Source organism: Eublepharis macularius, chromosome 11, assembly GCF_028583425.1.
Source record: "Eublepharis macularius isolate TG4126 chromosome 11, MPM_Emac_v1.0, whole genome shotgun sequence".
Classification (NCBI taxonomy): Eukaryota; Metazoa; Chordata; class Lepidosauria; order Squamata; family Eublepharidae; genus Eublepharis; species Eublepharis macularius.
This window is the reverse complement of record NC_072800.1, coordinates 9,032,354-9,058,704: the sequence shown is the minus strand read 5'-3', so window position 1 is coordinate 9,058,704 and position 26,351 is coordinate 9,032,354. Positions and strand designations below refer to the sequence as shown.

The following is a 26,351-nucleotide window of genomic DNA, read 5'->3' as shown; positions in this document are numbered from 1 at the left end:
ACATCTTTAAGGATCTTTTCTGGTTCCCTCACAGCTGTTCTTCCAAGTCTCAATCTTCTTCAGATTTCTTGGTTGCAGTCTCCCTTTTGGTTGATGCCAAAAGGAACAGCCGTAGAACAGAAAACCTTGAACAATTTCAGTTTCCTCATTATCACCTTTAAAACTGTATAACTACGCCCCAGTTTTTAAATCAGAAGCCTCTGCACCCTTCCCACAACCACTTCCCTACCTGAATTAAAAGCACAAGAACTTTGCTTCTGTCTGATTTATGTTAATCATGGTTTGGCCAGGAATACCCATAACAACTGGTAGGGTGGGAATGCTAACAAAAGAACAGTCAAAGCAAACATCTTTTCCAAGTGTCTTTCACATAGTTGAATCTGTACCATCAATATAGTTTTCTAACCTGCACATACAGGACTATGTCAAAGATTGCTCCTTTTATAGTCAGAAGACTTCAAGATCTTTGATGTCTCAATACATATTTTTATTCGTATGTATTTTACTACACAGCTTAGGAAAAAGGCATACACCCTCACTTTTCATCTCTATTGAGGTTTCACTAGAATTAAACCTCCACCCATTCTCTTTCTTTCACAGAAATATGTTTTAAGAAAGGAGATTAAGCACTATTGATTTCCAGATTCAATATGGCTGCAGTCAACGCAAAAAACAGAATCTCAGTAGGTACAGAGGCAACAAGTATTTTATATGAATTCGCTTTTGGAAAAGTCTTAACTACTATTTTTCATTCAGTATGTGTCTGTATAGCTTGCAGCTCTAAAGCTTGACCAACATCATTTTTTCTGCCTTTCTGAAGAGCATGGGGTTCCTGGCAATGGGACATGAGCAGGACTTTTGAAGGGTAAGAGGTGAGAAGAAAACTGCCACCCTACCACCGTCCACCTCCCTCCCTCCCTCCCTCCCTCAACATGGATTTCCCAACACAAGTGGACAAGCAGGGCTTCATGTTTCTCAAACAAGGAAGAAATGCCTTCTAGCATTTTGTAGATTGGAGAACCCAAAGTTTTAAGTTGTTCCCAGATGGAATTGGAAAGAACTGGTATGTTCATAATCACCAGCTCAAGACCAATAATGCTAAACAATTTTAAACATCTCTATGTTTAAAATAACAGGAACAAGCTCTTTTTAAAAAGTTCCAAACAACAGGATCAAGCTACTCAACCCATTATGCATTTTATGTCAGAATGGATTATACAAGGCGTTCTCCTCTGTATGTGTTCATTACCATTACACTTATGAGTTATGTCAAACAACATTACAGTCATCTTAGAAATATTACAATCAAAGCATACACTATGGAAGTTCTTTTCAGAAAAACCACCACAACAATCTCCTTTTGTGTTTGAGAGAGAAATACAAATCAGAGAAAACTATAAGTAGCCCAAACTATTTCCCTACAATAATCCTACAAGAGCGATCAAGCCAAGATTTAGCACTCTCAATGGTTCTCAGTAAAGGAAAGAGTGATGCTAACGTCTTGCCATTAATACAAAAATCTAGTAGTAAAATGTCTTCAAAAGGAGGGGAATTATCTCATCATTTACTCCATGTTCCATAATGTGGAGACGTGGAGCGGTAGTGTGGAAAGCGGCAATGTCCAAATCCTCAAGTGTTTTTGTTAAAAAGTTTGTAAGGTGAAAAAATAGCATTCCCAACAGACTCAACAAGTTATGTAGCAGGGATCTGCGGCAATCCAAATTCATCCACCAATACGCCATCCTGTGAGAGAGAGAGGGGGGGGGGGACACAGTTTAATGGCCAAAGTCTCTCTCCCATGTCCAGATTGCTATCAGATTGCTATCAGAATAATTTAATCCTGTGGCTCAAACCTGAGATGTCTGCACAACTAATACCAACCTCTGCAATTATGCTTCATAAACCACTTATTAGCATTTCTGTTATTTTAAAACACCCAGTTGAAGAGGAAGAAAAAGAACTGGACCATCAAGTTGCAGATGACTCATGGTGACCCCAACCATGGGGTGTTCTAGGCAGAAGATGAGTAGAGGTTGCCTTTGCTAAGAATTAAACATGGCATTGTGACATTACCTTTGATTTGCAAAGACAATGGAAGATGGAGAGATGTCTACAGATGCTTGGTAAGAGAAACATAGCTAGGAGTATCTATAGGAGCCAAAACCAAATTTGCAGGTGTCAAAAGGAGACATTTATTTCATTTTCTTACAGACACGAGAGGAAGAAAATACCACATCAGTTAAAGAATATTTTCCCACTGAACGCACAGAACACACAGAGGATCCAGAAGTTTTCTGTATATAATATTAAATTAATGAATTAAGCAGCAAATAACTGATGTGGTATTACAAGTTAAATATACAAATGTGAATGCTCAGAACTATCCTTTAGAATGGCCTGTCTGCTTTCATTCTCAGTTCTTCACATTCAGCTGTGTAACTCTGCAATTTTACTCCCAGCTCCATGACATAGCAAGCCTTTGGAGGCAGAGCAATGGCTGCATTACAGCTTGTCCATTAAAACTTCATAATATAGCACAAATTATGGATGGCAAACCCCTGCCCAACCATGGTTTCTAATTCTGACTTGCCAGTCATTCACAAACAACAGCTTATCATTTGGAATGATATCTAAACTGACCACTATCCTCCTTCCCTATGGCTTGATGCAAGGTCTAAGTAAAATAAAAAATCTTAACATCTATTTTGTAGTTCACCAGAAGACAGAGCAGAGCAGCTCTAACCAAAAGCACATCTCAGATGCCACTTCTTCCTTGAACTGAGAGGCATTAAGTGGGGAAAGTCTGGTTCTGATATGCTTTTGAAAGCTGAACTGTCACCTGAAGACATCAATTTCAAGATCATAGAGATCCAAAAAACTTTGATGAAGGCTATGCTGATAGCCAGCATGGTGTAGCGGCTGGACTGCCTGACTAGGATCTGGGAAACCCAGGTTCAAGTTCCCACTCTGCCATGGAAGCTTGCTGGGTGACTTTGGGCCAGTCATACATACTCAGCCAACCTACCTCACAAGGCTATTGTGAGACTAAAATGGAGGAGAGGAAGATGTTATAAGCCACTTTGGGTCCCCACTGCGTAGAAAAGTAGGGTATATATAAAGGAAAATAAAGTATATTTTGCATTATATGGGGGGGTTTACCTTGTTTTTGGATTCAGTCGGCATGCCTTCTGGAATTGATGGAACAGATGCTGCTTCATCCAAATAGGAACTGTCCTCATCAGCTAGAAGTTCATCACCCAGTGCCTCCAGTTCTAAAATTGTTAATACACAGAATTCCTATTGATACCCAACACGAAAACTGAAGGCAAGTGAACTTGCCCAACACACAGCAAATTTATATGCACGTAGAACAGCACTTAGAATTAGCATCTTGCTCTCTGGCTATCACACTGGTCATTTATTTAGTTCATTAGTCCATCCCTAGACAGCAGTGTAGGGAGGCTGTCCTTCTTTCCAGGAGGCAGGAGAGATGCAAGAAGGCAGCAGACATGGTTGTGGGGGCAGAAGGGGACAATTTTGCTCACTTTTCCCTCCATGAAGCTGCCAGTGGAGCCAGCCCCCTTTTCAAGGTTTGTAGATGACTGCAACACAGGAAAACTCCTTTCACCAGCCTCTTGCACTGACCCTGCACAAACTTCCACCTGTCTTCCAAAACACACTAACAGTGCAATCCTAAGGAGAGTTACTCCAGTCAAAGAGCCCACCGGTTGTGTTTGGATATCACAATAAATGATGCCTTGACTCGGTTCCAATTAGCTGTGATATCCAAATGCAGACAGTTCAACAATCAGATTTCACACTAGAGTTTATAAGTGGTTTGGATGTCTGAACTCAAACCACAGGCTGATGAGAAGTAGGACCCTCTGGCATTGGGAGATGACAACAGAAGGATGTCTTTCATTCTGGGAAGCAGGAAAGCATGGTGGAATGGTTAGATTATCAGACTAGGATCTGGGAGACCCAAGTTCAAATCCTCACTCTGCCATGGAAGCTTGCTGGGTGACCTGGGGCAAGTCATAAACTCTCAGCCTAAATTATCTCATAGGGTTGCTGTGAAGAAAAAAAATAGAGGAGGATAGTGTAAGTCACTTTGGGTCCCTTTGTGGAGAAAGGCCGGGTGTAAATAATTAAATAAGGACAGCCAAAAACAGGGAAAATGGGGTATATGCACAAACTAAGATTTACTGTTTACATCTTGAAGGTAACTAGATTAGTAATATGACAACTGCTTGTTCAGTTTATTGTGTTGACTGTAGGCAGACACTGTCACAATCTGACAAAGTGGACCCAGAAACTATCTGTAACTCACCTGCTTCCAAGTCATCTTCATCAATCTCTGGAGTTCCATAACTACGACCCAGCGCTTCTTGGATTTCACCAGCTTCTTCCATCATGTCCTCCAGCTGATCTTGCAAATCCTGAAATTTTTTATAAAATATAGACTCCAACAACAGCAGACATAAGCTCTTCTTGGTGGCTACCAACGTTTTCAACGCCAGTTGGGCATATTTATCTCCCTTATGTGAACTTACTGTGGAATTAACTTGTTCAGTTGGTCGAATCCCTATAATCCTTATTGTCATGTCTGAGCCTCATCCATGCCAATTTTGATTCTGTTTCTGCTGAACACAATATATTCTGATATGGCTCAGTATCACTTTGCTAGGGTCATAACTATTCTTTTCTCAGGCTTTCACAGGTGTTTATCTGTTGGACTGTAACTGCTTCCAGTGTTTATGACCTTGTGCTCATTCCCAGACAGTGCTGTGTCTTGCTTCCTAGTAACTCCATGTGATATCACAAATACGTGAAACGTTCTCACACAGAAAGAGCGCCAAAGTATTGTTCACAATTGGGAGGAGGGAGAAAGGAGTAAACTAGAATGTTAAAAGAGAAGGATCTCTCACATGATGTCATTCCTGTCAACTTCTATTCATGCTGCTTAGAAGTCTGCCTTGCTCCTAAGTAGTCCTATGGACCTGTATATGAAAAAGTTCTGATTTCTGAATAAAAGCCATTTGAACAAGAACCTGTGTCTTGATGCAATGACCCAGGGATGTCATCCATAGTCTGACACTTATAATCACTCATTTTGCTTTTCATTCCTATCCCCAGAATAGACTTAGCCTCAAAAAGCATCAAAGCAGCTGTCCAACTTGCACAAGATGTCACTTACATGCTAATTATTCCTTGGGGCTAACATAGAAATGAGATTCATTCCAAAAGGTGGACAGGGGGATTACCGCAGAGGTATAAAAGAGGGGACCTGGTCCAGTCATTACAGCTAGACCGGATAAAAGATTGTATGCAACTGAACCATATACAAAACTGTGATAGCGACACTCACCTCAATCTGATCGATTTTTACTTCCTTGTAAGCTTTTTTCATTTCTTTCACTCCCAGTTTCATAGCATCAACCTACAAAAACAAACCAGACAGTGTTTACAGCCATTTATGATGCACTTAAACTGTAGCAGTAAAAAAACAGAATTGAAAAGCAAAGTTACCGTTGTTTTTGTGTCTTTCAGAGACTGGATAGTGTAATTGGCTTGTTCCATATTGAAAGATTGCTGGGCAAGGTTATCGCGCTGGTTTTCATACCTGTGTTCCAAACAGATAAATATTCAGACCTTGAGCAATCAACACTCACATGTCATGTATGGTGCTGCTGACATCATGATCTACTTGCAACAGTCTGTTCTGCGTTCCAAAAAGAGAAGTTTTCACTAAGTGTCTGTGCAAGATCTGAGGCCCAGTCTTCAAGATTCAGGGCAGAGTGGCCAGTTTGCAGCCCACAGGTAAATAGCAGTTCTAGAGCAATTTTTGTCAATTTGCCTGCCACTCCACTGGTAAGGAAAACACAAATTGGTTTCATGTTCTAAGAAAGACCGTTCACTCTTTAAAATGGCATCCCTTTCTATAATGGCCCAGCTACACCTCAACACACCTGCAACTTCAATGGTCATATTGGTAGTAATGCCAATTTTATATAGTGGGAGGCTGGAAGTGCAAGCATAGTAAAGAGGACTTTGCAATTCATTTTAGAATCAAGTGGTTAGCGTCTCACAGTGAGCATCCAAAGTGAAAACTGAACAAACTTTGCTCACAGTTGTTGCAGATGTTGTTTAAAAGGAAGAATTTGATGTTTCTATAAACAAAGCACTGCCTACCTACAAAGGGTGTACAATCCAAGTGCCAGCCTAGAACAGCTCTAGATTGAGTTGATTACTTACAGATGGCTGAGAAACATGGCAGGGATACAGATCAGCCCAACCCAGAGCGTTATACTAAGCTAGTAAGACACAGTAAGAAGCACAACGATCATCAACGGCACAACTCCAACTTATACAAGATATGGAACAGTACTTATTAGTGCATTTTAAAAAGTGAAACATTCATCATTCCCGTAATCAACAAGCATTTGTTAGGTTTCAGCTTAAAATCTCAGTGCTAAGAGAATGTCTCTTTCTCAAAGTTTAACATTTACTTTTGAGGCAGATGTTAATATCTTATTTATTTAAAATAATCAGGCATTATGTGCAAGCCCACCAAGAAATGATCCACAGTCATCAGTGGTTGCAATCTACTCCGGTGTCCATTCCCTCTCCACCTCTCTACTTTCCCCCATCTGGTTCCAGCAATGAACTGCTACGGCAAATCAACAGGCACGGCTTGCTTCTGAAATTGAACTAATGCACGAAAGCGCCCTCTCTATATTTGCAGGCACAAAATTATCCTCAGAGCTGTAGCCAAACTGCTTCCTGCATACATTCCTGCACAACATAGATTCAGAAATTTGCACAAGGAAAGAGGATGAATTCCATTCAGAATGCCAGAATTGCCCTCTCTCCTCACCCTCCCAGTGACTGCTCACGCCCGCCCACCCCCAGCAGTCCTCTGGGATGGGCAAACAACAGAGGGGCAGGGCCGGTCCCTCTCACCTGGAGCAGGGAGGCATGAGAAGGCCGAGGAGGGCTCACCTTTCCCCAGCTGGCAACCACACAGATATGCTGGCCAGAACAGGAAAAGCAACAGCTTGCACACCGTCTGATCTTAGTCAGAGTGACAGGAGGGAGGAGCTGCATGCTGGCTCTGACCTGCCATTGCTCCCATCCAACTGCTGCGTTTCTATCCCACCCTTTCAACATGGAGCTCAGGGTGGCACGCCTCGTTCTCCATTCCGTCATCACAATAACTCCGGGAAGCAGGTGAGGCTGAGAGAGAGAGTGGCTGGCCAAGGTCACCCAGCAAGCTCCCAGGCCGAGTGGGGATTCAAATCCAGATCTCACCAGCCCTTGTCCAATACTCTTATCCACTACCCCATGCTAGTTCCTCCTCCTCCTCCTCCTCCTCCTGCTGTTGGTGTTCCACTCGGGGCATCTACGAAACTCAGCTTCTCCTCCCATCATCTCCCTTCTGGGAGCCTCCTCTCCATGCCTGCCCCTGTCTCTATCTGCTGTTGAGCAGCACTGCAGAGGGCTGGGATTGGAGCAGCGGTCAGTGCTGCAACTGGAGCCCACCAGGCGTGTCCATGGATGAGAGTACTGAGCACATGACAGGGCAGAAGGCACCCCATTACAGACGCGCCCTACGGGGGCATTTTCCTTTCCTCAACTTCTTCTCAAGCACCAGTGGACTTGGAAGGGATGAGATTCACAGCAATGGTAGGAAGAGCCCCAAGAATGGCTGGCTTATAAAGCAAGCCAACATCCAAGGACCTGTAGTTTCCCTTTCTGGAAGGAAATCAGTATTTCACAGGGAAAGTAGAGGTGAATATTTTGAAACTTACATTCGCTTCTGTTTTAACACTCTCAGTGCTTTCTGCTTTACCATGTTCTAAAAAAGAAGGAACAATAATAAGTGTTAACAGCTGAACAACGGCTCTTTATGTTTTCTAAGACTTGCCAGGTTTCTGCTCTAATGTCCTTAGGAATGCAACATTTAAGATTCTCTGACATCAATAACAGTCACAATAGCACCATGAGTCATGAACCACCTAAGTGAGCATGCCTCACCTTTGGATCCTGCCCCTCCCAAAAATTTATCCTCCCACAAATCCTGAAATGTCACCCAGTCGAGGTCACTGCTGAGCAGTGCAGTATCTGAGTGAACAGTCATGGGGGAAATGGGCAAAGATGCTTCTAAAAAACTGGAGAAATGTATATATATTTTTTTAAATCCAATACTAATTTCACAAGTGCTTCTGATTTTATAAATATACAGAAGCCAAGTCTCTTTGCCATTAAAATAAAACGTGGAGAAGTGGTTGCAGCCTGGTGGTATGGCGCGAGTCACCCCACTCTACGGCTCACATCTTACCTTTGCAGGCCCCTCTCTCATCTTCTTCATTTGATCTTTGTATTTCACCAGTTCGGCATCAAGCCTGGAAATTTTCTTGTCAATAGATTCTGCTCTGCTATCCACCTTTAGCAAGGAGAGACAAAAGGGAAGGGGAGGGCTCCCAGTTTACTAATGGTCAAGGGATCTGTAGACTTGAAAGGCAGCATAGAAAGTATAGCAACCCTTGACCACATCAAGTTAGCTAAATGGTACCCACGCTCCTCACATACCACACACAAGCTCTATGTTGTATGATTAACAGCTTTTGTTGAGCAGGATGGCCTACCCACAAGCAACACACGCACCAGGCATCCAAAGCCAAAGACCCCTCGGCCAAAGCCAGCCACTGGGCCCCTCAGTTACCAACCTGAGGATAAGAAGTGAGAAGAAAACGGGGTTTATGGTAGAAGACTTTGCTAGGCAACCATCTGAGAGCACGGGCGTCGAGGTGCTTGCCCACCATCCCTCACTTGTTGTAGTACAGTGGTTAAGTGGTTCGGCTGTGAATCAGCACTCTATTGGTTCAAATCCCACTCCTGCCAGTAGGTGGTCTTGGGTCAGCCACTCCTCTCAGCCCCAGCTCCCCAGCTGTATTGCGGGAATAATAACACTTGTTCACTGCTCTAGGTGGGGTACTAATCTGTCTAGAAGAGTGGTATATAAGCGCAGTTATTATACAAACCTGGAATGCTAGCATTTTTACCTTATCTTTCCTCCAGGATCTCAGGATGGGCTCTCCCTCCTCCCCTTCCCCACAAAACGCCCTTGTGAGGCAGGTTAGGCTCAGAGACAGGGACTGTCCCAAGGTCACGCAATGAGCATCTATTCCCTCTAGGAGAATCAGTCTCTGCAGTGTGCAACACAATGTGGAAATTTTCAAGTGCTCCAAAACTCTTCATGAACACATGGAACTACCTTATACTGAATCAGACTACTGGTCCATCAAGGTCAGTCTTGTCTACTCTGACTGGCAGAAGGTCTCCAGGTTGTCCAGCAGAGGCCTTTCCCATCACCTATTGCCTGATCTTTTTCATGGGAAATGCTGGGGATTGAATCTTGGGACTTGAGCCATACAAGCAAAAGCTCTACCCCGACCCATGCCCCACTCTCTTACAGCCCCTCCTTCAGCAGGCTCAAATTAGGGGTCAATAATTTGTCCCTCTTCTGCCTACCTTTCGCAGCCACCCTAGATGTATATCATGGTTTATAGTGATTTTGCAATAGCCTGATTTGCTTAGTGGCGCCTGGACTTTTTTCATGTTATCTGGGTCAAGTGGTTATAATGTTTTTACTGTATCTTTTAATTGTATATCTTGTTGGAAGCTGCCCTGAGCCCACTTGTGGGACAAGCCAAATAAAATAAATAAATAATAAATAAGGTTAAAGAAAAATATACTTTTAACACATTTCCTTGACTCTAGAAGACAGCATTCAGAGTTTTCTGTTTTAATAACTTCTAGTTACTCTTAGAAGTGTAAAATTTCAGGAAATGTTGCAGATTTTCTGGAAAAAAATGGAAATCTGGGGAAATACTGAACACCCATTTTGCTATCAAACTAATTTTGCTGCTGCAACAACAAGATGGCCATAATTTATAACTATGAACATAAAATTGTACAATTTGGAATATTTATGATATTTTTAAGTATAAACACCCTGGCTTTCTACAAGCATTTTGCAAATATACCAGTGTTTGAGAGAGCTGCCATCTCCAGCAGTCTATGTTCTCTTAGCATCTGTTACTTAATTTTTGCCCTCTGCGGGACAAGAAAAAAATAAAACTTGAAGGTAAAAAAGATTATATAGTAAACAAAAAAGTGTATTATCTGGATAGAAACATCCTCATGTAGTCATTATAAGTAGGATCACCAGCATATCTGATTATCAATGTAAAGCCTGAAACACTGACAACATTGAATTCTTGTCAGGGCCATTCTGAGAGTGAGGTCTCCTCTGGAGGAGAGGAGCCTCGTGTAGCCAGCCAGGACTCCTCAGGAGAAGAAGAGGTCTGTGTAGCCAGCCCTAGCCCTGACTCAGCAGAAGCCGGCGATCAGGAGCAGCAGCTGCTGGCTGATCAAAGCTCACAGCCAGCAGCTGAGACACCAGCACCCTCTAGCCCCAATACCACAGGGGAAGCTCAGTCAGGGACTGCCAGCACCACAGGGGAAGCCCAGCCAGGGGCTTCCACCCTCCCAGGTTCACCCACGCCTAGAGAGTGCCGCAGACAGCGCCAGAGACTGGAACTGCAGGAGAGACGGCGCAGTGCTCATCTCCTGAGCTGACGCCAGCTGCTGGAGAGCAATGATGAGTAGCATCAGGATGGAGCCCCAGCAGCTGGCTGAAAACCACGCCTGGCTATAAAAGCCAGTCAGGAGCGACAGCCAGGTGTGGAAGCAATGTGTCTACTGCCTGCAACCACTCTGTGTTCCTTGCCTGTGCCTGCTTTTGGACCTGACGCCATCGGTGACTGACCTTGGACTGTGACTGACCTCGCTCTTGGACTCTGGACTCACTCCTGGCATTATCTCGTGGTCTGACCACCGGTTTGACTTGGCTTTCACTCTTGGAACTCCCTTTTAACTTTGGCCTTAAGGTTTGGACTGGAACCACCTTGCTTGGGCTAGCCCAGCCCGTGACAATTCTATTACAACTAAATACATTAGAACAGGGCTTTTTTTCTGGGGAAAGAGGTGGTGGAACTCAGTGGGTTGCCCTTGGAGAAAATGGTCACATGGCTGGTGGCCCCGCCCCCTGATCTCCACACAGAGGGGAGTTGCGATTGCTCTCCATGCCGCATGAGCAATCTAAACTCCCCTCTGTCTGGAGATCAGGGGGCGGGGCCACCAGCCATGTGACCATTTTCAAGAGGTTCCGGAACTCCGTTCCACTGTGTTCCAGCTGAAAAAAAAGCCCTGCATTAGAATATATTAATTTTGAACCAAATCATTCATATTTAAACCATAAACATATCCTTGGAAATATGTTGTACTTATCTACAGTAAATATCATCTGCCATAAAAATGTTCATACTATAAATTTTGAGCAAAGAAAAGCTTGTTATACAAAACATTACACTAATTAGAAAGCAAACTAATATTTCACAGGAATGTTTTCTCCCCTAGTGCACCCAAGCCTTCACATTTTTAGTTATTGCTGCCACGAAGCTCCCATAATTTTATTGAAGCGATGGTTAAAAACATTATAGCATATTAAAAAGCATTGCATTAAATATGGTGATAATCCTGGTTGTCGTAATCACAGCAAAAACCTAACCTCTAACCCTAACCTAATTTCTTACTGCCTTAAACATCTTGATTTAATTGAATATTGGAGCCAATGTAGAAAGCAAATGGTTAATAAATGAATTCATATATCACCATACAGAGTATAGTAACATATAAATAAGCAATGACAAGAACTTCAAAACACATGCATGTTTACATGATACAACAAAATATATTCTGATGTGAAACACTAAATGAGCTTTGTACCTCTACTAAGATACTAGAATAATATCACTGCTTAAAATACAAAGCAACACAATGAAATTTCTAGGCACCATGGAGACCAGGCACCAGTCCAGCACTGTTCTAAGGGACCTTGATGCTTTGTCTGGCCTAAGAGAGATCCTTGAGCAAGAGCTGGTTTTGTTTCCAACCCATTTTTGCTCCTTCATCCCTAAAACCCATTGGTGTAACCTGATACTAACCACGCCTCACTCACTAGAGTCAGCAGAGCATTCTTTGCAGGATGAAGACAGAAACCCAAAAGATCCCTCCCGAACCCAAATAATTGGAATGGTTATTAAAAGCATGAGTTCTAACAAAATTTATCTTTTAAAAATATTTTTAAAAATCTAAAATCCTTTAGAACTCTGAAGTTTAAAAAGATGACATTTCCACTTATACCAATTCTAAAATTGTTCTGACTGCACAGAGAAAAATAATTGCTACAGAGAATGTCTTGTCTAGGAAAACAAAGCTCTGTTATAAGTAGCCAACATACTTTTCAGGAAGAAACTAATTCTGCATATCCACTTTGTGCTCCAAGCTCCATGTCTAAATAAGATGCGGGTTGCTTTACCCCAGAGATTGTCCAGCACATCTGATATTTTGCCCCCATACAGTCTCCCTTTCTTCCTTAACAAGAAAGAAAAATAGTACCAGGTTTGCTAAGTGGAAAGGGATATGCAATGCTTTCATTATTATTTTTATTTATTTCCTATATTTATAGTCTGCCCTTCTCGCTAAGACGTAAAGTGTAAGATTCCCAGTGTGAACTGCGGCAATCAATATGATGAGGCATCCAAGAAGCAATGTACTAGGACCTCAGAAATCTGAATAAGCACTGCATATTGGACATGATGCAAAGTGTAGATACAATGCAGAAAAAAATAGTATGACATCCACAGAAAGCAATGCAGTGACATGATAATATATGAAGAACAGAGATAATACAACCTATACACATTCCACAGTCCTTCTTCCTCTATAAAGCACCTTCCTGAACCACTCTGCTATAATATAGCATTACTTATTTTTTTAAAAAGTCCTCCTTAACAATTGATTTGCAGAATCTTGCAGAATCACAGAAATGTAGGTGTCCTCCTGACATCCCCAGGTAGGCCATTTCAACAAAGTGGAGGCCACAACAGAGAATTCACATGTACAGGTTTTCATTTCTAGTCGTGGCTTAGCATTCCATCATTGATTCAAATACTTCAGGCCTGGCTTAAAGAGGTCTATTTTGCGCTGAGTCAGGTATTTTTGATTTATTAGCTACATTGATGGAGTGCTTTGTATGATACATAATCCTACTATTTAAAGGCTAACCGTGTTCACTTCCTACCCTCCAGAGGGCGTTACTGTGGAGGGAAGCCCAGAAGAGGCAGCCTGTCCCTCTGAGAGCACATCGTGGCAGGAAGCCCAGGCTGGGATCAGGTGCGGAGCAGGCGGCAATGCCTGCCCCCCGCCTTCACACAGCCGAGATCAGGAGCAGAGGAGGTGGCAATTCCCGACCCCTGCCTTCACCCAGCTGGGTTCAGCAGTGGAGCAGGTGTCAATGCCTGCCCTCCACCTTCACCCAGCCAGGATTAGTCACAGAGGAGGAGGCAATGCCCGCCTGCCCGCCCTCCCCTTTCTAGAGCCTGTTGTATTTTTCCCCCCACAATGGGTTTTGTTACTAGTCCCTTGAGAAAAGCCCTTGGGCCGAAACACGACTGGTTCTGGTTCTGAATATGCCCGTGTGAGTCTACTATGTATATATAAGGGTCTGGAACTTATATGCTGAACCACACTGTTGATGTTTTTAATCATCCTTACGTACTTTTATTTGTTGAATTAAATTATATGCCAGTTGTTGATCTTGTCCATTTACAGGATGACCCCTGCAGAAAGCCCTGAACTGCCAAGCAAAGCATGGCAGAAGTTGACAACTACCAAAAGCAATGGAGTTGAATTCTGGAAGCAAAATACTTACCACACTGAAGAATACTTTTAATTTTAGTGACCATATTTGATTCTCTCAAGAATATCAAGATAACCTGGATAGACGATAAGGAAAAAGTTCTGCTGGGAGTTGGAGAAGAAATCTAGTGGGCAAGGCATGGAAATCTTTCCCTACATTTCCTCCATGAAGTAGTAACAGAAATTGATGAAATCTTTTCAGATGGTTTTCTGCAAACATGAGGATGACAGATCTACATTTTTAAAAAATGGAAGCAAATGCCTCTGAAACTGGACTAATGCACAAAAGCATTAGAATCTAAGCTCCACATTCCAACCCCCCCCCCTGTGCATGCAGAATTCCATTGTTTCTCATCATCCCGAAAAGGAGAGCATTAAGAGGACTTAAAGGTCACTGTAGTTCAACAGAAACCTTTCAAAAACAAAATCCAACGGGAAGCTGCTGAATTGGAATTCATATGCAAATTTGACTCAGTCAGGCTGGGATTGAATAGAGACTATGAATGGTTATCTCATTATCAGTAACTGACTTCTTTAACAGAAGCAAACTGATCTCCATATCAGAAGCTACTGTTTGCATCTACTCCGCCCTCCCCTCTCTGCCTGTATATCTAACCAGTTTCTTCTTGCCCTCCATGCATCTGACGAAGAGAACTGTGATTCTTGAAAGCTTATGCTACAATAAAGTTGGTTAGTCTTAAAGGTGCTACTGGACTCTTTTTCATTAAGAGGACATAACCCTGCTTTCACTTTGATCTCCAAAAGTGTACCAAAGACAATGGGATTCCTTGGGGAAAGGAAGGAACATAAGGGGACTTGTAAACAGTCCCTTGCATGACTGCCTGGCCAATAAAAATGACCTCCAACTTAGAAGTGTTTGCAAATTGGAAAGAAAGCAGATCAATTTTTTCCTCTGTGGCTGCCAACGAGCCATAAATAACTGCTATTGGTAAGTGTGGACAAGCAGGATAACCACACTTTTTGAGAATTTTTTTGTGCAAGACTGTGATTCTGAATCAACCAATTTAATGTTAAGAAATTCCTCATGCTTTAAGGTGTGTACCTATGATTTCTTTTAAGTGTACACTTAGCACTGGGATGAAAAAAATGTTTTTGAGAACTGCACATCCACACATGTACATTTATCAAAAAAAAAAAAAGATTGGCTGCAAATCTGTCAGACATTCACCCAGATTTGTTGCCACATAATATCTGCCATGCCCCCTCCCAAGGAGTTCAAAATGGCAAAAACAAGAATGACACAGTGAACTAAGTATCATTCTTTACATCTACAAACAACTCTCTTTTTTGAAATAAAATACACCATTATTCAGCTTAAATGAAAAGCTAAATTCATCCCTTGTTACTGCTGCCTCTCCAGTTCCTCTTTTTTCTCAGCTGTTTGTTGCTCTGACCCACCAAAACGCAGGTGGAAAGCTCCATGGAGCCTCTTGCTTATGTAAATACAACAGGCACTAACCGCTGGACAAGGGCAACCAACCACCTTACTGTGTTTCCAATCAGCAGCAGAAACAGGAAGCCAAAAATAAAGCAAGGGGATGAATGCTATGCAGTATACCTGACAAGCCAATTTGTGGTGGGCCACCAAGTACCAGATGGTTGTGTGGATTTTTGCCAAGAATACTCAGGATCAACTAACACAACTAATTATACCTTAAATAGGTAATATATTATGGGTTCTGTAAACTCAATCTGATGGCCATAGGAAGCAGCTTTTGTTGGTAGTCTGTGGATTTCTTTTTAAATTGGAATGACCAAGCAGTTCTGTTTTAAAATCCTATGAAATTGCTTTGTGTATCAACCACTTTGGACTTGGGCACGGTGTTACACATAGATCTTCATTTTAAGCCATGGGGTGGATTTCAAAGGTTCTGCTAAAAGGGCAAAGAAAGGGCATGAGACTGAGGAGCTCAACCTCGCTTAAATTCTAAGAAGTCCTAGCATGGCGGACCACATGATGCCTCTTGACTGCCCTACACAGATTCCCTCAACAGCTAGCAAGCTTTACAGACCAGACATTCAGCACCAATCTCAAACTGCACAACAGGGTATGCTGATCTTTTCCAGATGCTGAGGGTGACAGAGCTCTTCTCCCTGGAACAGCTGCGCATAAGAGAGTTGTGAATCTCAGAGATGCCCTGCTGAACCAGAGCAACAGTCCCTTTGCCCCAGCTGCTGGTTCCCAGTGACCAACCTGCTGTCCTGCAGGACCTTGGCCTCTAGGCCCTGGGGCTGCCTCTTCACACTGGAATTCAGAGGGTGGCTTCCTCTGCACAGGGAGGTTCCCTTTAGGCATCAATGCACCGGTTCCTGCTACTGTCAAGAACTGGGTCTTCATTCTAAAGGCAATACTACTGTGTACTGTCTGTTACTGTAAATATGCTGTTGTTGGATAGTCTTCCCCACTTTTATGTTTTGTTTCACTATTATTATTTTTTATTTTTCTTCAGCTCTGTATTGGGTTTCTGCTATTCTACCCTATTGTGTTGTTTACTGAATGGCCCAGTCAATGTCTGAATTGACTTTTATACTATGCAATCTGCCTTGAGTCTCCGGGTGAAAAATGTACTATAAATCATGTACATAATATAAAAAGAAATCCCTCTCCATATGTGATGTGTCAGGTATTTGTGCAGAGAAAACACTCTTCTTGTGCCCTAGAGACCTGCCTTTAGACAAGTCCACGGCCAGGTAGCGACATTTCTTTAGAGGAAGGTGAATACTCGGAATACAGAGGGTGGCTTCCTCCGGGTGGGGAGGTTCCCTTTAGCCATCACAGCTATAGCATGGGGAAAGAGAAACGACCCTCGCCAAAGTCCTCTCTTGAGCATCTCTTTCCAAGGGGAAGGAGCTCAGCCTTCCTTGGCATCTGGTCTCTCTCTCTCTCTCTCTCTCTCTCTCACTCTCACACTCAGACACACCTAGTTGGAAAGTGAAGGCGAAACAGAAGGGAAAATGAAAGGGGGCAGTCACGTGATCTGCCTTAGCTGGGGGAAGAGGCATGGAACGACAACAACTGTGCATATATACCGCTCTTCTAGACACGTTAGTGTCATTATTATCCCCCACAATGCATCTGGGGAGCTGCTGGGGCTGAGAGGAGGGGCTGACCCAAGGCCACCTACTGAGCTCATGGCAGGAGTGGGATCCGAAGCAATATTCGCAGCCAAGCCACTTAACCACTGCGCTACTGCCTCCTCCTCCGCGAGTCCTGACCCCCCCCCCGGAACCCGAAGCCCGCTGGATGGCGCAGAGGCAGCAGCGGGCAGAAGGGCTGGGGGCTGTTTCCATAGTAACAGGGCCCAGCGTGCGCCAGAGGACCCACCGTGCCGATGCAGTCTGTCAGATTCGGCGGCGGCGCCTTCGGCTTCGCCTTCCCAAAGAAGCGGTTCATCGCGGCCGGCCTCGTCAGCAACCCAAACACCCAGACCCCGCCGGTGGAACCCGGAAGTTTCGGCCAAGAGCGCCTTCTTCCTCCTCCGCAGGAAACAGCCAGCCGCGCCCTCGCGATGCAGCAGCCGACCAACCAGTGGCCAAGATGTCACGCGGACTTCCGGTCAGGAGGGGTGTGTGGGCGGAAGGAGGCGCCTGAAGCGAGTCTTCCGCCCGCGCCAGACGAGGAAGAGGGAACTCTGTGCGCTTGGGGGCGAGGCCCGCGGCGGGCTTTAAACGACGCCGTAGCGGGGTTGGCGGGTGGGGGCGTCGCTTGCTTTATGCTGAAAGGAAGAAGTGCTCCTCGCAAGTTATTCGCCTAGGAAAATCGCCCCCCCCCCCACCTCCAAAACAAAACCCTTTGGCGGGCAGCCCATTCGTGACATTTAATTCTGCTACGGTTAACTAATAATAACTGCGCTTATATACCGCTCTTCTAGACAGACGAGTGCCCCACTCAGAGCGGTGAACAAAAACAATTTGTAAGCTGCAGCTGAGAGGAGCGGCTTTCCCCAGGCCACCTGTTGAGTTCAGGGTAGTAGTGGAATTCGAACCAGCAGAGTGCTGGTCCACAACCCAACCACTTAACTATGCATAGTAGCTCTCCCAATATGACCTCTTCATGCTTACACCACCACCACAAAGGAAAATTCTAATCTTGTGAAGGCTGGCATTGTGCAGACACTACCATATTCTCATTCTTTTGGAGTTTTACCAACTCAGCTCTCATTTTTGTGGCTGAATTCAGTATCATTACCCAAAAACTGTGCCAAATGAGACAAGTTTCCCCATCGTTGACGTCATTTCCACACAAATGATTTGCCCTGGGTTGAATGCTGATGGGAAGCAGGTTATCTTGCATCCTCACAGCATTGTGGCACTTTAATGCACTACTCCAGTTTGCTGCCTCTTCTACTTTGCTGTTACGTTTTAGGAAAGATTGTAGTAAAGCAAGCTTGGCTGCCATATGGGTGGGAATGTTGGGATTTTCCCAGTTGCAGCTACCCAGCTGCCATCCCCCCACCCACCCACACATCTCAAGCGACCAGGAGGCGTTTTTGTTTTTGGTTTTTTAAAATATAAATTGGCATATTGATATAATGATCTTTATGTCCATTGTTGGTGTTTTAAACAAACCTTCAACACCCCTCCCCGCCCCCGAGTGGGAACTGAGGCAGCAAATATGCCAGAAAAGCAGCTGTCTAGAAGCCCTGTTGCCACTGTCATAAAATTCTGGAAGCCCCATTGCCATGTGGGAAAGGCTTGAACATGCACATTAGTCATGATTTTGACTTTTTTCTATAACAGGAAGTTCATCTCTTGCCTGACAGCCATCTTCCATACTTATTCTGAGAGATATGAAGCCGTACCAATGTCAGCTGGCATGAATCCTTAAATTCATTACAATTTGGACGTCATAATCCAATGGATGTAATGCATTAGAATTTTGACGGACATGAAACTGAATCAGTGTTTTCAGTTAATTCCTTAACAGCTTTATCAACAAATGAGAAAACTTTACACCAGCCTTAAGCACATCAGAATTCTTGTGTTCTTCTTGTGTGTTTTAACAACTTTGTTTCTCCAGGTTTTCAGTGAAATGTAGAGATCAGGATATATCATCCCTGCATTTTTTTCTGATTTATCCTGCAAGTCAGTGGTAGTACATCAATTGAAGGCAGCTGATTGCTCTCCTGTATTGTATTGTTTACTTCCTTTTTTTTAAAAAAAGTGACTTCTCAACAGAATGTGCCTGCTAAATGTGTATTTCTTCAGGAAAAATCCCATACACACACAAAACAAAACCTGCTGCCCAGAAAGCAAAACCAAATCTTCGAATGCCCATCTTGAATTTTTCAGCTATATTGTAATTATATTTAAAATGTTTGACGTTAAAAGTTTTCGTTGATGATGAAAACAGAGAGATAAACTTTATAAAGAACACAGGCAAACCGTATCTTCTGGGATAGACTGAGTTTGTGGAAAGCATTTTTTCCCAACTGCACTAATTTGCTTCTCTAGCAGCAGTGCTGAGTCTCCACAGTCTCTTCTATTCCTGGGTGTGTGGTGCTTGCTTAATTTATGTCAGGGCTGTGGAATGCATGGAGAAAGGTCTTCAACTTTCCCCCCATACCTTTTTCTTGACCTGAATTGGCCTGAGTAGGTGCGTTTTGGCCAGTTTGGGAAACCAACATGAATCCAGCACTGTGCATGCAGGAATCGAGGAGAACCTGCAACTCACATTTTACTGTTACTTGCCACTTCTATGAGACACCAATGAAATAATAACAGAAATCTTTGCAAAACCAAGGATGTTTTTAATTTCCATATTTCTAGGATAGCATATTTTTGCATTTGATCCATAAAGAAGTTTTTGTCCTTAGGACATTGTTCCTTAGGATATTGGGTTCCATATGGCTGTGATCAAAATACAAAGAAACATACTAGTGATGTGGTACCTAAACTACTTCCAGTGTTCTGGATGTTACTAGTTGCCATACATCAAATAAAATGTTCTTTTAAAGATATGTGTATTCTATATAATCATTACTAGACAATTTGTTAGCATTGGGCATGGTGTTTATACTCTTTCCCTCTCTAAAATCATAAACATCAATGAATTATAGTGTCAGGAGGGACAAAATTAACAGTCTGATACCTTCTACAACTGGGCTAATAATTTTCATTTGCATTGTTGTCTTGCCTGCTTGGAGACGAATATCTTCCCAGTAAACTTTTTTTTTTAAAGAAAGAATGAAAGTAAATCCTGCAAGGCAAAACATTTGTAACCCAAGTGGTGGGTGGGAATGGGTAAACATTTCAGCAAAGAAAAAACTCTGGTCTCCTTTTTGCTTCATTCTATATTCAACCCTGTATTTGTTTTACGAAGGGAAACTGCATTCCAGCACATGGCTTCCCTCACATTTTGCAGTCCCTCCCCGCAAAATCCTTTGCTTCCCAAATGGATAAGAAAGGGAACTGAGACTGGGGGACGGGAGTGGAAGAAGAAAGGTTTGGAAGAAAGCAGAAAAGGGCCAGGAAAAAGCAACCAGATATATTCCTGTCTAAGCCCTGTGCCTCAGAAGCACTGAATGAAATGTACCAACCCCTCCTGCAGCTCACACACAGCCCATCAAGAGGCTCAGATGGGAGGTGGTAAGTTAAAAAAAAAAAGATACACTAAAATGGTCTGTGATCCTAAATCTGAGAGAGAAAAGGACGTGGGTAGATACACCCTACTCCAGCCCTGGAGCAGCCTCTAGCCTCACCTCCCCCACCCCCCACCCCCGCTTGCTCGGCAGGTGGATAACAGCCCTGGAGGGGCTGGATCCAGCCAGCAGGCCATATGTTTGACACCCTTGCTTTAGAGACAAAGGTCACCCTAGTTAACTTCTTTTGGCTTTTGTCATGTACAAATTACAGTTAAACCTGTGTAAATTTACCATATAAATTCCTCTCCTTACCTATAACCCACCCTTACATTATTGCTGTCCTGGCCTCTGCCTGGCCACCCACCCCGTATAATTGGCTGCTCAACTGCTGCTCTCACACGAGACCCAAACTACACAGCTGAGTAATATCCTTTTTTCAAGAGGAAGTGGGAGGCATCTCAAATACCTAATAAATTTTGTTTCACAGTATTGTTCGCCTTGTCTACAGCAAGAACTTAGCAATAAAGCTACTCAACATAACTTCATTGTTCTCTAGCAAGATTTAATTTGCAGGTGCAGACAGCTTTCCCTACAGAAGAGGATGAATTGACTTTTACTGTATAATTGATTTTATGAATTCAGACAGCACTATATATTCAGAATTCCTAATAATCTGGACAGTTTATACAAACTGTAAGTAAAATCTTTTTCTAGCAAATCTACAAGGGTTATGTCACCACACCTACCATGACAATAGAATGCAATCACTGGATTAGTAACAGGCACATGCAACATTTTTTTGTTTATATAATTTATTTTTCATTTATATGAGTTTCATTAAAATTACTTCGGTCCTAACATATCTTCTGGCTTTACCCACTGATCAAACTGTTCTGCTGTAAGAAATCCAAGCTTGATAGCCATTTCTTTTAATGTTGTCCCTTCTTTATGTGCAGTTTTGGCAATCTTTGCTGCCTTGTCATAACCTAATGTAAAGAAAAAAAACCAGATGAGATTTAATTGACTCCTTGTGGCTAGGGAAAAACATACCCATGACAAAGACATTTCTGACTCCTCAACCTACTAATGTTGTAAAAATTCAATACCAGCTACTATTCCTGAAAGTAAGATGAATCACAGAAAGCTTTTAAAGTACTGGAACTGTTAGGCCTATAGTAGATCCATTTCATTTATTGCAAAACTAATATAACTATTTGATCTTTGGACACAGAATTACGCTGGACACTTCTACAGTTTTATTAAACATAATGGAACCAATATTAAATGTGTCACTGACAACTAAAATCATACGGATCAACATTCCGAATCACATGGATGACACAATATCTTTTCTCCACGACCGTCTATTTCTGCATGTTTGAGGGGTGTGTGGAGGAATTGCACACTGCATAAACAGGAGCAGCTTACTGAAACTGTATCTAGACACAATGATGGTTACGTGCCCTGTGATTTAATGAGAAAATAGACTTTACTTATTAGTAATTGAAACATTAACTGTTAAATAATTTTGTTGGAACAGCCTGGTTTGTTGTTCCTTAAACATACTTTTGTATTTGTATTTTTAAATTTTTCAAAATAAATGACAAGGATGTAAGTGATAGCTATATGAATCTTCACTTTACTAATGCCCAGTTATATCAAGGATATTACTGAATTTTGAAGTAAAAGGGATACTTGATCTGGCAAACTTATTAAAAGACCTGACATACATATTTATCACATGCATTAGCAAACAAGTCCAACCACTTACTAGGCAAGGCACAGGAAATTTGTTGCTGCTTATCCAGAGGGCTTGTCATCTGACACTGAAATCCTGACCATGTGTAGTGAGCTTGCAACAATATTTTCTAACAACTCAAACTGAGTTCCATAGGCTTATAAAGATGGCTGCTTTCTTTAAAAAACAGGGTCCATTTAGATTAGCACTGCTTACTTCCAGACTAATCTAGGACAGACCAATGTTAAGGAAAGAGAAGGGAAAGGATAGAGCCTGATAACATATTAGTGGGGTGTATCTCATTCATTTTTAGAATTTCAACAGTGATATTTAGTTGAGGGAAATGTATTCTGCCCTGCCTGATCTGGAACACTCTTGATACCCATCCAAGGATAACATTTCTTGTGCAATTTTCACAATTTGATTTAGTATGTGCAAGTTAAAAGTATTCAAAAGATGTTAAGAACTGGAAATGTCAAAATATGACTGTAGAAATGCAAATTTTTTGATGCTCTCTAGATATTTTTGTTCTCTTTTTATCCCTCCTTGTTTTAAAATAGTCACTTAGCTTGTGGATCCAAGCTCCTCTGCTTATCATGATGCCGTGGAAACAGTAGCCCTGGACCCTTGTGTATCCTAATAGAATATTAGGACAGCCAATGAAGCACAGCCTGAACTCACAATGCGGAACTTTCCTGGGTGGCAGTTGGAGAAGAGAAAGCCAAGGCATTTGAGCAAGGGAAGCAGCAAGACGGCAGAAATGAGGCAAACAAGATGAGTTCAAGTTTTGCTAATGTCATCATTCAGAACTGGAAGGATGTGCACAGAACTACAGTGACTAAAGTGGAGCTCAAGAAAGAGTAAGAAAGGTCCACAAGGCAAAAAAGAAGCCAAGACTACACCAGAAAGAGAAGCAAAGAAAATACAGAAGGCACAATAAAGACTTTCCCAGTGACAGCATCAAAATGAAACAAAAAGGTGGCAAGAGAACAGCAGAGATGAAAGGTTTCTCTGAAAGGAGAGTGCCTTTTTTGAAATGCTGCGGGGATTTCAACTGGAGGCTTGCCTTTTAGCCCACGTCCATTTTACCCTGGCCTGGAGACACTTGAGACTGGTGCCTGCTTCCTGCTGGCTTGCCTGCGTCTCTGTGGAATGGGCTGTGATTTGGCTGGCCTGTTGGGACTTCTGGACTGTGTGGATTCCCTCCCTGCAGGGCCTGCTGCTGCTGACTTCTGGACCTGTCTGGACCTGCACCTGGAGGCTGGTTTGAGAGTCACTAGACTTGCAGGGGGGGGGTTGTCTTTTTGGAGGGGAGGGGGTTGGTTGTCTTGCTGGGTTGGGAGGGGGAAGGGAAGGGAAATTTTTTTAGTTTGCATTTTAATTTTTCTTTTTAATTTTTGCTGGTTGTTCTTTGGTTGGAGGGTGTGGGTGGTCTTTGCTTGAGGGGGGGTGCTTTCCTTGATTAAGTGGGACTTTGCTTGAGTGGGGGTGCATTGCTTTGCTTGATTTGGGAGGCTTTGTTTGAGCGGGGGCTTTGATTGGCTTTGTTTAATTGGTGCTTTGTTAATTAATTTGGTTTTCAAGTTACTGTTATTTTGCTGTTCTTCTGGGGGGCCTTTGGTTGTGTGGCTTCTGTTGCTGTTGCTTGCTTTTCTTTAGATTGTTCCTGTTCATTTTTCTATTAATTTTTGTTAGTTCTTTGAGGGGGGGCTGTTGTTGACTGATTTTACAGTTGGAGTTTCTGTTATCTGCTGGTATGGGTTTGGGTTGTTGTTGACTGTTGTTTTTTGTTGGTGGGGACGGTGTTTGTAGGCATAGCGATGTTTGGGTTGTGTACTTTGGGTTTACAAGAGTGTTCTTAGTTTTAAAAAGTGTTTGGGTTTTTTAAAGTTAGGGTAGTTGTTTGCCCTCTAAACTAAATTGTTAGCTGTTAGGGACCAAATGCTACTTTCCCGTTTAATAGGCCTGTATAGGAATTAGTAAGAGTTCAGGTTCTTTTCAAACTCTATTCATAAATAGGCTGCCCATTACTACTCACTTAACTAGGGTTTCCCTGCCCACCTCTGGCCCCCTTGGAGCCAGGCCAGGCACATTTTTTGTTATAGGCTTACCTACATATTGGGAGTTCAGGGACAGCTTGATTGCTGAAGAGGAATCCAGATGTTTGCTAATGTAGTGCCACTACAAAACTAAATAGGACCTTTTAAAAAGAGATTTCTGTGTCTGTCTCCAGGAACAGAGACACAAGAAGCAAGGTTTTAGAGGAAGTAAGTAGGTTTTAAAAGTAAACAAACTCCACCTTTTCGCTAGATGCTTTGCGGGTTGGGCCTGTTTTAAAAGGTTACCTACTGGTAGTTAGTTAATGTTGGTTCCAGGGGGCAGAAGAGTGAGCGCTAGGAAATCAGAGAGGGACCCCAGGAGAAAGGAGAGGGATAAGAGTAGAGGGGGAGGGGAGAGGGAGTGCTGTGGCTCTCCCCCCACATGAGCGTAGGAGGCCCTCCCCAGAGCTGCTGCCATTCACCAGCCTGGCTTCTGGTGACAGCAAGAGGGGTTGCAAGGCCCTCTTTGCTGAGGCAGCTGATGGAGTGCGACCCCAAACCCAGGTGCCTGAGGCAGGAGCTTGCACTGGGCGGGGGCCTGCTGCTGAGGCTCCCCCTCTTCCAGCTGTTGAAACCCAGCAGCAGGAGGAGGGGCAGCAGGAGGAGTCTTTTGGGGTAGACATGCGGAACGTGACGTTTCTGTCCCTCACGCTCACCCCAGAGACCCGGAGGATGTTAGAGAAACTGGCAGAGAGGCCCACCATTGGTAGGTCTTCCCCAGTGTTCTCTGAGGCCAGCAGCAGGCCTCTCACAGCTATGCAGGAGGAAGAGGAAGAGAGTGTGGTGGAGGAGACCACACAGAATCACAGACTTGGAAGGGGCCATACAGACCACCTAGTTCAACCCCCTGCCCAGTGCATCTCTGACAAATACTCATCCAGCCTCTTCTTGAAAACTGCCAGTGAAGGGGAGCTCACCACCTCCCTAGGCAGCTGATTCCACCTTTGTACTACTCTGACCGTGAAAAAGTTTTTCCTAAGATCCAGCTGGTACCTTTCTGCATGTAATTTAAGCCTGTTGCTTCGAGTCCTATCTTCTGCTGCCAACTGGAACAGCTCCTTGCCCTCCTCCAAATGACAGCCTGTAATGATTTCAAGTAAATGTGTGCATGTGTCTTTAAATGCTTGGTGTGAGACAGGTTAAGAGTGGGGGTGAAAGAGAGGGATGAGTGAGTGATGTGATTGGTTGATGACAGAGTGTGGGCGGAGTGAATGCAGTTTAGACTGAGAGCAGAGAGAAAAGTTTCAGTCAGAGAAGAAAGCAGGCTAGCTGTGTGCTGCCTGAGTACACTGAAGTATTTACGAGAGAAATATAACCTGTGTGGAACCTGAACTGAGCATGTTTGTGAAAGGGCACTCAGTCAGGGAAAGGGAGGCCAGCTGGGTGCTGCCTGAGAAGTTAAAGCATTTCTGTGAGACAAATATTGAGTTAGAGAAAGAGGCTTACTGTGTGTGAAGACTTGGAAGAGATCTGTGTGAATGAGAGTAAATGAAGTAACTTTAAGAACCGAGAACTACTTTTATGAAACCGATACGCTTCTTGAAAAATAAACATTTATTTTGTTTTGTTATATCCCAGAGTAGCGGTCAGTGTTATATCCCATTCCTATCCTCAGGGCCACATAGAACCACGAAGGAGCCTGACGCTTTGGGAACGTTACCAAAGGGAAAATTTAAATAAAATATCTTGGAATGTAATATTCCTGGTGGCAGCAAACTACCCAGAGGGTGTTAAGGGAAAGATTAAAAGAAAAATCTACTCAAAGAAAGTAAAGGTCATAACAAGTGGAGGCTTAGCGGTGGGATCTCAAACATCCTGAGGAGAAGAAAATATTTTTAGTGGGATATAATAGCCTGGGAGGAAGGAACATTCTGAGGGAAAGGCATTCTGAAGGGACAGAAAGCCAAGGAGACAGAGTGTTCAGTTAAATCCTATGAGAAATATAGAACTGTTATAAAGGAAAGACAGAAGAACTAGTAGGATTTATAAGAGAGAATATAATCTGGTGAAGTTTAGTGCAGTTGTAGAAGGAAATAAAAGTAAAAGAGAGGAAAATGGCAGAGTTTATGGGGATGAAAAAGG

The 26,351-nt window shown here is 43.1% G+C and overlaps 2 protein-coding genes across 2 annotated transcripts in view; both read right to left on the bottom strand.

The window, feature by feature from the left end:
- Positions 1-465: 465 nt before the first annotated feature.
- On the bottom strand, positions 466-17,348 carry CHMP5 (charged multivesicular body protein 5). The gene is made up of 8 exons (XM_054992022.1): positions 17,174-17,348; positions 8,342-8,446; positions 7,812-7,858; positions 5,530-5,623; positions 5,369-5,440; positions 4,331-4,439; positions 3,160-3,272; positions 466-1,743 (listed from the first exon to the last, which is right to left on the bottom strand). The coding sequence occupies exons 1-8, from the start codon at positions 17,240-17,242 to the stop codon at positions 1,693-1,695; spliced, it is 660 nt and encodes a 219-aa protein (XP_054847997.1). The 5' UTR covers positions 17,243-17,348; the 3' UTR covers positions 466-1,692.
- A 2,261-nt stretch (positions 17,349-19,609) lies between these two features.
- Positions 19,610-26,351, bottom strand: part of FH (fumarate hydratase) — a 54,107-nt gene continuing 47,365 nt past the window's right edge. Inside the window, exon 10 of the mRNA XM_054991073.1 lies at positions 19,610-21,418. Coding sequence (XP_054847048.1) covers positions 21,276-21,418 — 143 coding nt within the window. The 3' untranslated portion in view covers positions 19,610-21,275. The remainder of the gene's footprint in view (positions 21,419-26,351) is intronic.